Source organism: Thunnus maccoyii, chromosome 4 (assembly GCF_910596095.1).
Source record: "Thunnus maccoyii chromosome 4, fThuMac1.1, whole genome shotgun sequence".
Taxonomy (NCBI): Eukaryota; Metazoa; Chordata; class Actinopteri; order Scombriformes; family Scombridae; genus Thunnus; species Thunnus maccoyii.
In genome coordinates this window covers 26,328,994-26,343,245 of record NC_056536.1, presented here as the reverse complement: position 1 = coordinate 26,343,245, position 14,252 = coordinate 26,328,994, and the positions used below count along the sequence as shown (strand labels likewise).

The following is a 14,252-nucleotide window of genomic DNA, read 5'->3' as shown; positions in this document are numbered from 1 at the left end:
AATTTCAGTCAAAATACTGATCAGCCCTCAAATCATTCAAGTCTGATAAATTAAATACAAAAATCTTTGATGCTTTGGTTATAATTTCTGGGGTTGAGGGTGCATCGGGGGGGTTTGGACTCATAATCTCAATATTTATAACATTTAAATAATGTTTGTACCTTTAATGGAAATTAATATATGACAATACTCCCCAAAACAGCACAGTAACAAGCAGTCTGATTGCTGTAAATTCAGTGGTTTATTGCTTAGTATTCCTCCTTATCTATTTCTTCATAATATTGCATATTGTGCTGGTATGAATTTATTGTTTATAACTTGAAAATTGTTCCAAGAGTAAGTAATCTTAACCAGATTTACATATTTCAAGCCTGTGTTTGTATCCGTTCACATGGAGTTTTTCCGAGAGGATGTGATAATATTTGGAGAATAAAAAGTTGTTTTGCTGTTGGCATGGTGTGAAACAAAACAGCACAACTGTAAAACTCAAAGTCTCCGCTGTGTATGTTGTGTTATTTTGTCTTATCATCATTCACAGCATGATCTCCAAGGATCTCTGTGTGCATGTTGACGATTATCTGACGAAGCCACTCATCAAAATGGTTGAATTGTTTCCGTGAAAGTGAACAGGTCAAAGTAATGTTGTAATAATCAGGTATAAGGTAACGGACTCCTCAGATATATATGCAGTTTACATGTATTTGACGCTCTATTCCTTCAGACCGCAAACACCGGAGAGGCAGCAGTCAGAGGCACCATGGAGCCCGTCTCAAAGTCAAAGTCAATTAGAGTATGTGTGATAGTGCTGACGCTGCTGCAGGAGGAGCCCGTTCCCATCTGGTGCTCCTGAAGGCTCTGGAGATAACTCTGCAAGGCAAATAGGAGGAAGACACATTGTTTTTTGCTTTGACAATCTATTGTAAGTTTACATATTTTCCATCATCCTGCAATCAGAGGAAATTGAAAACATTTATTGTCAGAGCTAGAAAATATGAAAGCTGAATGGGCTGACCGGTGCCAGGACGTCCCCGGCGTAGCGTTTCAGAGGTGGAGGCCTGCGCCGACGGTGTGGTTGAGGTCCTCTTCTTGACTCTCTATGTCTGTGCTTCCTGGCGTTTTTCTTCTGTTTTTTTTGTGCAGCTGAGGAGCATCCAAAGAGACAAAGAAAGGGAGAAAAATGACGGAAAAGATGAGTAAACAACACTACAGAAGGAGGTTTTAAGCTCAGGAGGGCATTTTAACATGAAAACAGCCTGCACATGAATGCATCACTAAGTGCAGATTGCATTTACCTTCTGTGTGTGATACTCCTTTGCCAGTCAACTTCCACTGCACCAACACACCTATCAGACTCAAAACAGGAAAGATCCCAGTGATCGCCCAGTTAAACCAGCAGAGTGGACGTGGTGCAGCTTGACAAAGCATATCGTACACCTGATCTGGCAACATGAACGTCCCAACCAGGTAATCCACACACAGCATCACGGCGGTCGCTCCAAACACAGATGTGTAGATGATGGTGAACAGTTTCTGCCACTGAATTGTGAAGACAGCAGTGACAACGCTGACGGCCACTACGGCACTGAGAGGCACCCACACTGGAGTAAGGCTGTAAAACTGTCCGATGACCACCAGGATGGGGAGGGAGATCAGGCCCCCCAGCTGTATGCCGCTGAGGATGAGTCCCATAGTGGACACCAGCATGGTCATCAGCCCGCAGAGCACACCAACGCCCAGGCCGATCCCTGCTTTGGTCTCTGTGCCCAACTGGGCGTCCAGAACAGGCTCTTTGTGGTACAACAGGACGACGGCTGCTGATCCAAACATGAAGCCGGAGAAGAACATGACCATCTTGAAGCAGCGGTATCCTGAAAAGTAAAATAAAAATAAGGATAGGTTTCATTTATAACAGATAATGACTGTACCATCTATTAATTCATGCATACTTTCATCTTAAATGTGTTGACTGACAAAATGAACAAAATGCAAAACATAATAGTCTTCAGCCATACTTAGACACAGAAGTGCTTTGAGCTAAATGCTAATGCTAGCAGCATACTCACCTTGAGAATGCTAACATGCTGATGTTTAGCAGGTGTAATGCTTACCTTGTTTACCATGTTGTTTACCAATGTTTATCATCTTAGTTTGGCAGGTTAGCATGCTAGTTGGCAGGTTAGCATGCTAACATTTGCTAATTAGCACTAAACACAAAGTACAACTGAGACTGATGGGAATGTCATTAATTTTGCAGGAATTTAGTCATTAACCAAAGTATTAGACATATTACAAATTTCACCAAAGTCATTAGGATTTGTTTTCAGGGCAACTGTGAAGGTTTTATACAAAATGTTGTGCCAATCCATCATGTAGATGTTCACTTGATGGGTGAAACTTTTAACCTGCTGGTGGTGGGTAATTAGGCTTCATCCTTTGGGCATCATGAATGTCTGTACAAAATGTCATGGCGACCCATCCAATAGTCTGGACCAAAATAGTGCATTAACTGACCCACATGGCTCATGGTGACATTCACATTCTGATCAGAAGAAAAGGGAAAAAGTAGAGCCTGTTTTTGGTGTGAATCATGCACTTGCTCAAAAATTTCAGCATGTAACACGGATTCTGAATGTGAACTGGAATCTCATTGAGACATACTGAGAGCTGCTTAGATGGTGCTGCTAATGTTGATGAATCACACATTACTGAAATACATTTTATAAGTGAATTAATGTCCGGCTCCAGCTGCTGCCATTAATATTTTGATTGTGAGTGATATCACTACTCAGAGATCATTCTCTGGTTATCTCTTTGGTCAGAGTATCAAATTAGATCATGAAACACAACTCTGAGAATATTCTCATCGCCTGCCTGCACTACTGAAACTGCTGTTATCTTTCAATTTATTAGTTATTTACATTCATAAAATTCTTTACAGGCAACTCAAACCCTGATTTATTCTGTGTGAGTTACTGGGAACACAAAGTTTGGCAACATGCGTGTTTGCTTAATGTCACATGTTTTAGGGAGTCAGTCCATAGGTTCACACAGCTCCCAATCACACTCGCAGTTTGTGTTTATTGGATTTGAGTCCACATATTTTCTCAGTGAAAACAGAGACCGACATAATCATAATCATGAACTCTTTTGCTTGAGATGACTTTTTTTGGTTAATCTTTCTCAGTTAGTTCAACCTCTCTGTAAACGGCAGTTTCCTGGAACGGAGAGGTTGTTTACATAAAATACAGAACCACTCTCCAAACTCACACGAGCTTTTGTTTGGTTTAACACTATGCAACCAGTGAGATGTCAGTCAGTGCAACAGGTGGCATGTCATAGACACAGCCTCTGCCTCACAGACACTCTGCCCATCTGCCTCCTCCAGCTTTGGGCTTATCCACCCTAAACCCCTGGCAGCTTCCAGACACCTGCCACTGCAGGTTTAAGCTATCAGGTGAGCTAATGAAACATTTAGAGTATGATACTCCAATTTAATTAGCCTGTCCTAACCTATATAAGTTACATTCACATTTGAAGTATCTGTATTAGTTCTGGTGTCATGAATACATACCGAAAAAGCTGTAGATGAGGCCGAATGAAAGGCAAACAGAGCAGACAATAGATGGGATGACTTCATACTTGATATTAATCTCAAGCGTACATATGTCCACTTCAGCTAAACCGACTCCAGGCTCCTCAGTAACATAGAGGGAAGTGACTGCCATCTTGGAGGATTATTACTTCTATTGCTGTGTGGTTGGTTTGGGAAGTGAATCCGCTTTGTTCATGGAAGGGGGGAGACTGAAACGTCCTGCATGTAGCGTCCAGGGAAAGAGGAAGCTCCTGAACGAAAAACCTGGACTGAGCTGTTTCCTGTTGTGCACCTGCAAAAAGAGGAAATCGTTGTGAGCTCCGTGACAACGAGAAATATAAATCCATCTCTTCCAGACTTAAGGCCATCCTGGGAAATAAACCTGCCAAACTGTTACTTTTGTCGAGTTTGAGACGTTATTATGCATTCAAGTGAAACATGTGTTGTTATTTAGGTGAATATATGAGAGGATACGGCTCTTTCCCTGTTCAGGAACCAGAGGAGGAAACTAGGGATCCCTTCTGAGTTTAACGTCTCTTTCTCTTGGGTCTTTTGTTCAAGAGCAGGATACAGATGAAGGAAATGACCTTGTGGCTTACTGCCACCGTCATATAGACTTATTGTTCTGGGCATGTGGTTAGGTACTCTGTTGACTGAACAATGTCATAAAAAACAAACACCTAAACAATAATACAGGATATTTGAATGCCCAATAAAGAAAATAACGGCCTTGCATCACTTATTAACTGAAATGAATCAATATAAAGTCATATTTTTGGGCTCAAGCTGACTAAAAATCTAACTGCATAAAGGCATGAATCATGTTTACACACTGCTCTTACCGTAGCTCATAGTACAACTGTCTAGCTGCTGTTTGCATTAGTGTAGGGATCTTATAAGCTGTTCAGGCAGATCCCACGGTCAGCAAATGGAATTACAGGAGCTTTAGCAGGTGAGTGTTCCTCCTGTCTGTTTATGTCAACTATCTGTCCTTTTGTAAAGGTGAGTGTAAAAGTACAAACACAAAAACATTTAAACTTTCTGAAAAAAAAAAAGCTTATAAATTAAAAATAAATGCTCGGCGGTAGATAAAAAGCCACTGAAATTATTCCTGTTTTATTAGTTTCATGAAAAATGTTTCCGTTATGACTCTCTGTAATAAGTGACAATATCATCATCTATAAGATTAAAATAATTTCTTAACAAATGTGTAATATCAGCAACAAATAACAATATAACAAATAATCTCTGACAAACGAAAACGTGAAAAGAAAAATTAAATATTTCCTACCTGGAATGAGGCATATCTTCACAGAGTAAATGTGAGTTTTATCAGAGAAACAGAAAAAACTTCTTTCAAATTTCTAGTAAAGCCAACAGGGAGCGAGCTGTCAGGAGTTTATGTGACTGTGTGGTTCCCTCTGCGAGCTGTGGTGAGACTCACTGTCCGACGCACTAAGTCCCTCATCTGTGCTCATGTGAGCAGCTGACGCCTGACTCTGAGAGGGAGACCATCTGCCCCCAGCGACAGTATGAGGCTGCTGCCAAGTCCAAGGCCGAGCCAGCTGAGTTCAGCTCTCACTACCCATGATCCTACTGGAGCTTCGACTAGGCCTCCACACAGACTCCCCACAAATATAAAACACATTGATTTTCTTTCAAAAAGTCACTAAAACAAACAAACAAAAAAAGAATCTCAAATAGATTTATTATGGTGTTTCAATCTTTTACATGACTTTTCTTCTTTTTGTTGACATTTTTGTTTTTTGTAGAGTTATTGAATTTATTTTCTGGTTTTCTTTGGCCTGTTTTGCTTTTTTTGTTTCACTGATCGATGTGATTTTAAATTATTGTTTGATTTGTTGTTGCTGTTTTGTTTGGACCCACTGGCGACCACTTTGTTGATGCTAACAAAAAGAATAAAGAATGATCATTTCTGAGCTTTATTTCACTCAGTGGAACTTTTCATTACAGTTTAAGTTGGCTTGAGGTAAAGGGATATTGCTTTGGACCCTGTTTTGACCCCCAAAATGTCTTTACTTATAGGACTTTCCTAAAGAATCTCATTTAATCCCTTTGTTATTGGACAGGCTTTACGAGGAATATTGTTATCTGTACGGTCGATGAAGCACAACTACAGTTTTTCAATCAAAATCTCATGAACTTCATTATTATGGGACTATAATTCATGCATGTCTTTTTCACTGCAGGAGTAACAATAGACATACCAAAAATGAACGTCAAAACACTAAAACTTTCCAGACTGTAATAAAACTTGTTTCCTAATCAAGTGAAAGGTAAAGTCATACTTTGCCCTTTGCCTTAGGACTTCCTTTTTTATTCCATGTTAGCTGGCAAAGCGTGTAACTGTGCACAACTGCAGCTCCAGCTGACAAGATAAACAGTAATAAAATGAGAACAATGTTCAATATCCATAAATCAAGTAACAGATAGGATTGTCATGTTAACCAACCTGCGTGGTCAGTTACAGCTGACAGACTGTATGAAAAGGAGCAGATAGCTGAGTTAAGTTTAATTAAATCATCTCCAATGGTAGAAGCATCACACTAAATTTATTCATGTAAACAAAATAAATCGATGGGATTTCAGTTAGTTGGTGTGGTACATTCATTGTTTACTGCAGACCCACTTGTCGATAAAGTATGATAATCCTTTCCATGACAATCTTGCCTTGTGTAAGTTTTAGCCAGAGTAAGGATGGAGGTCTACTTTGAGCCATGTGATGTTTTGTTTTTCCTATAATCACACATTGTTACAGTAAGATGACGATGGGAGTTAAGGCGAGACTATTGCTGTTTTTCCATTATATTCCAGGACATACCGACCCCTGACTGAACTTGAAGCCGTTGTTCCAGGTTCTGCTTTTGTTTCCACTGTCCTCCACCCGCTCAGCACCCTTCAGGAGGTGATACTAAATCCACCACTAATTTACTCCAGGTACTCGCAGATGTGTTGTCACATCTCAACCACAACAAACACAGCATTGCAGTGACCAGCTCTGTGTGTGTGCATTGGTGAGGACTTTTAAAGAGGACATATGATGCACATTTCCAGGTCTATATTTATATTCTGGACTGGATTATTTGTCTTATACTGGCCCTTTATGAAGCCCCTCAGTTCAGCCTCAGTCTGCTTGCCTCTTTAAAGCCCTCCTCCCAATGAGCACACTCTGTTCCAGAGGCTATGTAAACAAACAGTAGTAGTAGGATGTCACTTGTTTTTTTGTTTGAGATGAAATGTGATCTGAAATATGCGAATGGACAACGTGAAAAACCCCATAGAACAAGTTAGCAACAAAGGCTAAACAAGAACGGCCATTAGTGGGCATGCACGAACAATCTGACATCATCACAAAGAGGAAGTAGAGGTAACATTGCAAACGAAGTAAAGTGGCTTTTGACTTGCAGGGAGCATGTTTTCCAGGTTACGGATAGTTAAGTCCCAGTAAAGGAAAATTACCATATGTAACTTTGCTGAACAGCAGCCCCCTGTGGTCACAAGTTGCAATAACAGGATACAGGTACACTGAAACTTCCCTTGTTTCCCAAGATTATCTTTAGTTAGCTGCTTTACAGACATCATGTTTATTTGTAACATGCTAAAATGTAGTGAGAGAAGCACAAGTAGTACTAGGAACTTACTCATTAAGTCAGTCAAAGCAACATCTAGCTTAGGTTTGCTAACATTAGCCAACATAAGCTACTCACGTCAAACAAAATAAGGCCGTAGCATAAACACCTGAGTATATTGATTAGAGCATGAGTGCATTTTTTATTTATAATGAATTAAACTTACCTTTTCTTCATAGAAGATTGTGTTTAATCTTTCAGAAGTTGCTCACTTTAATGTTTATTTAAGAGTGAGATGCTTTGAGCAGTTTACATTATATTAATATTTTAGTAAAGCAAAACTGTTACTCATACAGAAACCGTACTGGTATAAAACTGCACGTCTCCTTCAATAATGAGAGCAAAACCTCACCAACAGAGCCATGTATTTTCAGCAGAGCATGAAAGACCTCACATCGAGTCAACGGCTGAATTATGGCACAAACACAACAACAAATGTCAGGGGGGGAAAGAGCAGATTTATAATGACAGCAGTGGATCGTCATAACTGCAGGGACACTGAGCTGCAATAAGGTTGACATAGCCAGTGAAATGAAGCTGTCTGGCAGAATTAAGTTCCTCTTGTGAGAGGCGCAGTAAAGACAACACCAGCTAGTGTCCTTTCATCAGTCATCTTTCTGTTGTCTGCTTCAGTAGATCAAAAGAAAAACATGCTTTTTAAAACTTGGAAGATAAGATAAACATTGACAAAAGTGCTTTGTGAGAAATGGTGAAATTTATTTTTAGCCATGTATGTGTCTCTAAGGATAGAAATGTCTGTCAGTGGGGTGGATTGTGATGAAATTCAGTACATTTAGACATTCATGGCCCCCAGAGGATGAATCCTACTGACTTTGGTGATCACCTGACTTTTCCTCTAGTGCTACCAAGAGGAGTTTGTTTTTAAGTGAAATAACTCAACAATTTCTAAAATGGATTGTCTTCAAATTTGGTACATATTTTCATGGTGCCCAGAGGATGAATCCTCTGGGCACCATGACTTTTCATCTGACATCACCATCAGTTCAAAATTTTAACCTTACTTGTACTTTGTGTTTAGTAAATTAGTATTTAACAAATGTTAGCGAAGACAGTGAACATGCTAAACATGTTTTTTTATTTGAGTGTTTAGCTCAAAACCCTGCAGTCATCTGAGACCTCAGGAAGGTTGTATGAGGGTTTAAAATACTATGCATTGGCAAAATTATATTATATCCATTATTTTTAGGTTTAATTACATTGAATGGCAGACTTTGACTGATGTGAAGTGTCCGTGTCTGCTTGGGTTTCATTCACTTCTGTATTATAAAGTGCCAAGTTGGATATATTGGATTTGGTTTCCCTCCACTTGGAGGGTGATGTGAACGCTATTTACAAGTTGGAAACTCGTAATTATGGGAAGGGCATGATGAAGGGCATCACAGAGCAGCTGTAGACACCACTTTTATACAGAGATCTTGCAATATTGTCAAGGTCGTTATGTCGGCTTTGCTTTTTTACACTGAAACAAAGTCGGCGTAATGCTGCCCCTGTGTGTGATTTTAAATAGCCGGAATCAGAGGTGTGATGTGTAACACAACAGCATTTTGAGTTTAGTATTGACTGTCCAACAATGTGACTACCTCCGCTGCCGGCTTAATGTTGGAACAACAATTCCCCTCATTCCATGTTCATACTTTTTATATAGAACGATGAGGTGGAATAATGGTGCAACATTCCCACCTTGAACAGGCTGCATGAAAAGTAAAATATTATAAAATAAATTACAAGATATTTTGAACATTTTGTTTGTTTTGGTTATAAGACAATATGTTTGAAATGAAAATATACATGGATGAATAGATGGTACAGTAAGTTCTGAAAGGTTTTGTTTAGTGCTAATTAGCAAATTGCTGCTATGCATGCTAACACCCTAAACCAAGCTGGCGAGCTGGTAAACATTACACCAGCTTAACAACAGCATGTTAACATTGTCATTGTGAGCATTTAGCATGCTGATATTTGCATTCAGCTCAAAGCACTGCTGTTCCTACTGTAATTACAATCTCACAGAGTGGCTAGCATGGCTGTAGATCTTGTTTGCATATCACAAGCCTCAATAATTATCTTCAATTTGTGGAGGGATTCTTATTTTCATATGTTGTCTCTCTAATGTGCCTAAAGTGTTAGTTTCAACTGAAGCACTGTATCTCTTTCCTAAAAGGACCCATGTGTAAGATTTAGTGGGATCTATTGGCAGAAATATTGTCAGAAATGGAATATAATATTCATAAGCATGTTTTAATTGGTGTAATCACCTGAAAATAAGAATTGTTTTCGTTACCTTAGAATGAGCCCTCTATATCTACAGAGGGTGCAGTTCTTCTTCCACAGAGCCCACCATGTTGCACCACCATGTTTCTACAGTAGCCCAGAACGGACAAACCAAACACTGGCTCTAGAGAGGGCCTTTCACGTTTTGCGACCACTGTAGGTTCTCCTACATGCTTGGAAGGGGATGGAGAGGAAAGGGATTGTATTCAGTGGTTGCAATCTGCAACTTCAACGCTAGATGCCACTAAATTCTACACACTGGTCCTTTAAAAGGGAATTGTTGACGCAATGTGGGCAAAAGACACATTTCTACCTTTGTTGTAAGATATACTGTACTTAACTATACTTTCTATATTTCCCTACTTTCAGAGATCAAAGAATAAAAATCGCTCAGGGGTTGAGAGGTGAGAGTAAAATCCTCTCCTCCAGGGACATATAAAATATGCATTCACAACACACTGTTAATAGCCCTGTTGCTCCCTGAAATATCAAAACATGCGGTCAATCGATTCATGAGACCTCTCTGTGTGCGATTCTTTATGACACCTCTGATTGCACAGCAGGAAGTATTGATCATGACCATTTCAGTCCTGTAAATAAAATTTGTTTTTCACCTGAGTGGTTTGAAGACCCATTCAATGGAGGTTGGATTGACTCTGTGTGTGTGTGTTTTTTTAATTGCTGTGTTCAATTTTTTTAAAAAGTTGGTTGATTCAAATGTCTCACTCAAAGTTTTAGAGGCATCTAAAATCTATAAAAACAATCAGACATTCAATTCAAATGCTAAATAATGTTTTGTGTTCATCAAGCAACTATAGATGGATGCCGACCAGACTAAGCATTTCCTATTTGGCACCACTTTTGGCATTTGTATGAAGTGAATCAATTATGTGTATGAACTGTTGTTGTTGCTGACCGCCTCGGGCTTGTATCTGAAAAAAAGGGAAAAAATTCAATTGTTGGAGCCCTATATGTACTCCAGTACTCTAAAGGTTCCTTCAAGCACAAAGCTTTCTTATAATCTTTATTTATTGATTTATTTGTATTTGTTTTTAATGTTATACATGTATATTTTACTCTGTCCTTTGTTCCTCTCATGTCTGCCCTTATAAAGCACTTTATAATTGCTGATTTTTATATAAGTGCTATATAAATAAACTTTATTATTATTATTTTCCATGTCAAGTTTGCTTAAACTACATTTATGAGTTATCATTAATAGTCACACTTTTTAACTTAAGATACAATACAGACGTTCGATTAATGATCCTTGCAAATATAAAAAAACAAAACAAAACTTAAAGGTTTATAGATACACTGTTGAATAAACTGCTTTTTTCTGCAGGTGGTGACACTATCAGTTAGAAATAAGGAGGGTCAGGCTTCTACTTAACACACAGCATGTATGCACGGTCACTGTTACTAAGATTATCAATCTATTGGTTGTAGCGATGATTATTGAAAGGGCAGCTTCATATTCCTCTGTTTTAAATTATGCTGCAGGATTCAAATAAATGCAATTAGGCAGAATTGTGGAAACATATGCAGGTCATACACCTCATTTTTCTGACAGTCTCGGCATGTTGTAATCAACAAAGTTCTCATAAAGGTTCATTAATACGTCACACAGTTTGGTTTTACAAGCACTTAGTGACATTTATAATGTAAATATGACATAACAGACATTACACAATACTGACTGAAAACCAAACATGCTGTGAGGCCTCAGAGTAGTTTAAAGTTCGCTGTGATAACCGCCGATCGATCTCAAAATGCATGCTGCGGCTGTAAACATCTACAATCTGCACATCTACAGACGCATTCATTCACACATTTGGTTCATCGAGACCGTCGTGCTTGTCATTTTATGATACTTTTATTGTATCATTGTTTGTAAATTGTTTGCGTCTTGAACTATGTTGTTTGTATTTTCTTTTTGAGTTTTGTGTTTTGCACTTTAATGTACAGAACCAGTCAAAAGTTTGGACACACTTTCTCATTCGGTGTGTTTTGTGCAGTTCCACATGTATTTATTGTTGGGTTTTATGTATTTTAAAGGCCCATCGAAGGACGGGCATTAGTTCATGCTATAATTATACTATAGTTGTCCCTATAAATTAAATGAATACATTATGCTCTCAGATTTAATGCATGATGTGTATTTTTTCTTTTTATAAATATATTTTATGCCTTTACTAGAGCGTTGACAGGAAATGAGGCGAGGGAGAGAGATGAGGATTACAACAACAGTCTAGAGTCTACAGTGGACTTGAACCAGGAATGCTGTATGTTGCCAGATGTTTAGACAGAGGCATCTTTATTATGTTAGTTAAAACTGTCAAGCAATGACATGATGTCTTAACTTCTTCTGGGGCTCTCTTTATTTATCTTATACTGACTATTAGCTCCTGTCTCTTTAAGGCCCCCCTCCTGATGAGCCCTATATGTTCTCATTTGGTTAGCTCCTGGAAGCTGCCCGTCTCCATTCAGAGGCTCAGTAGCAGGATTTCACTTCTTCTTCTTGTTCTTTATTCAAAATGGAAACCTCTGAAATATATCTGTATGTGTTCGAGCTCGAATCCAATCAGAAATATGCAAATGAATATGGAGGAATGTGAAAAACACATGGAACAACCATAGCATGTGGGCATGTGCGACCATCTGATGTCAGGAAGTAGAGGTAACTTTGCAAACGGAGCGTTCACAGCAGGATGAATCCCCGAATTTTGACTTGAAGTCTGCATTTTTATGTACTTTCACCTCAAGTCTTTAAACTTTGACGATGTTTAACATAGACATCCAACATTGTTACAGTATATAAATGACAAAAAAATCACAAAAATCATGATTAGTCCCCTTTAAACCCCAGAGTGCACATTTAAATTAAACAATTAATATGTTGCCAGATGTTTAGGCAGAAGAACATTTATTATGTCATTTAAAACTGTCAAACAATGACATGATCTCTTTCTTCATGTATCCCGTTTCATTGAGCTTTTACCCAAAATAAAGGAACTCATTCAAAGAGCTCAGACATGTTGACCGTGTCTCAGAGACCCTCGTGGATTAGTGGATGGTGGTAATACGGGGCTGAAATATACTGTGAACAGACACCAAAGAGGTTTCCACAAACACACTCAAACAACGACTCATTCAACTCCCGTAAACATGCACAAATGCAGCTGTACACGTCTTATCCACTATCAATTTAATCTACATCACAGTATAAAAGCTCAGGTCGTCTCATAGCAACGTCTCCTAACGTCAACGTTGAATGGGGTCTCTGATGCTAATAACCCCCTGAATCTAAACGACAGTATGTGAGATGTTCAGCCCGGGGAAAACTCAATACATCACGAAATACAGATGCAATATTATTTTAGTGTATATTTTCATATGGTATAACTGTCATATGTGGTAATGAGGTGAGGAGACTCCTTTAGGATTTAAGCCTGGATGGTTGTTGGATGAATAGTATTAGCTCATAAGTCATAAAAACAGCACATTGAGGGTTTTATGACGCTTGCCATCAATAAATTCAGAGTAATAAATGGAGGATTTGCCATTCCAACATCTGCTGCTGAACAAACTCACATGGACACAGTAGTTGTGCCTCGCTTCATTTAGTATGCAGTGTGATCATACTGACAAGAAATTAATTCCCTGCATTCTTTAAATACATATTAACATGACTGAAGTGGCGATGGATAGTATGAACCAAATATTCAACTTGGTGGAGCTACCGATGACTGGAAAGAAGCTGAAAAAGCTTTAAACACAAGTAATACCTAAACATTAAATAAATGGTTATAGTATTAAGAGTATAGTATAGTACTAAGATGTGAAATTATCTACTTCTCTGTTTGCCACTGCTTTTTATTTAATTAATTTTGGGACTATTTATTCATATTTCGCACTGCACTGTAATTGTTATTCTCAGTTTTATTCTATTTGACCTTATTTCATCTCATATTTCATTTTACACCTTTTAAATCCTATTTTTATGTCTTTTTGTATTGCATTGTGTTTCTTTTCTTAATGCCTTTTACGTTTTATGTAAAGCACATAGCACTGAAAGGTGCTATATAAATAAACATGCCTTGCCTAATAATTTGAAAAAAGTGAGAAAATAACATAATTTTGTGTAGCAGAAAATATATAATCTAGTGTATAGATATATACCAGATTATATACATTATACTGTATACTGTATGTATCATCTACACTACAACTGATGAGTGAGTGACAATTGTAAAGATATTAAGATGCAATAATGGTAAACATTTGAAAGTATTTTTAGCTATACTTAAATTCAAAATTCTCACTTTCATCTAATAAATCTGTTTTTTCAGCATCTAATAACATGGAAATAGTCAAACAATAGTACAATATGGTACATTAGTGTTTGTTTTGTTTTGTAGGGCTAGAGAAAGTTATGGCAACACTTTACTTTTAGTCCTCCTATTTAGCATTTAATAAATGTTTATATAGTTTAAAGTTTTTAATGTTAGTGTTTATTACTGTATTTGTACAACAATAACTTCTCCTGTGGGCACATACATAATGACAATGACAATGACAATATAATAAAACACTGTTGTAATAATATAAAATATGTCAATTATAATTCAATTATAATGAAGTTTGAACTGTTGACAAATACTGTATATTAATAAACACTTGAAATGTCTTTATATCTGCTTACAAGGGGATTGTTG

The 14,252-nt window shown here is 37.9% G+C and overlaps 1 protein-coding gene across 5 annotated transcripts; it reads right to left on the bottom strand.

Moving 5' to 3' along the window:
• Positions 1-376: 376 nt before the first annotated feature.
• On the bottom strand, positions 377-9,577 carry LOC121896523 (transmembrane protein 198-like). Of its 5 annotated transcripts, none has more exons than XM_042410468.1 (5): positions 9,545-9,577; positions 3,572-3,884; positions 1,293-1,868; positions 1,013-1,140; positions 377-867 (listed from the first exon to the last, which is right to left on the bottom strand). In XM_042410468.1, exons 2-5 carry the CDS (start codon positions 3,723-3,725, stop codon positions 718-720), a joined length of 1,008 nt encoding a protein of 335 aa, XP_042266402.1. In that variant the 5' UTR covers positions 3,726-3,884; positions 9,545-9,577; the 3' UTR covers positions 377-717. The 5 variants fall into 5 exon arrangements, with proteins under 5 accessions (XP_042266402.1, XP_042266401.1, XP_042266404.1 ...); XM_042410467.1 differs by lacking the exon at positions 9,545-9,577 and adding an exon at positions 4,884-5,330; XM_042410470.1 differs by lacking the exons at positions 3,572-3,884; positions 9,545-9,577 and adding an exon at positions 2,109-3,373.
• Positions 9,578-14,252: the final 4,675 nt, after the last annotated feature.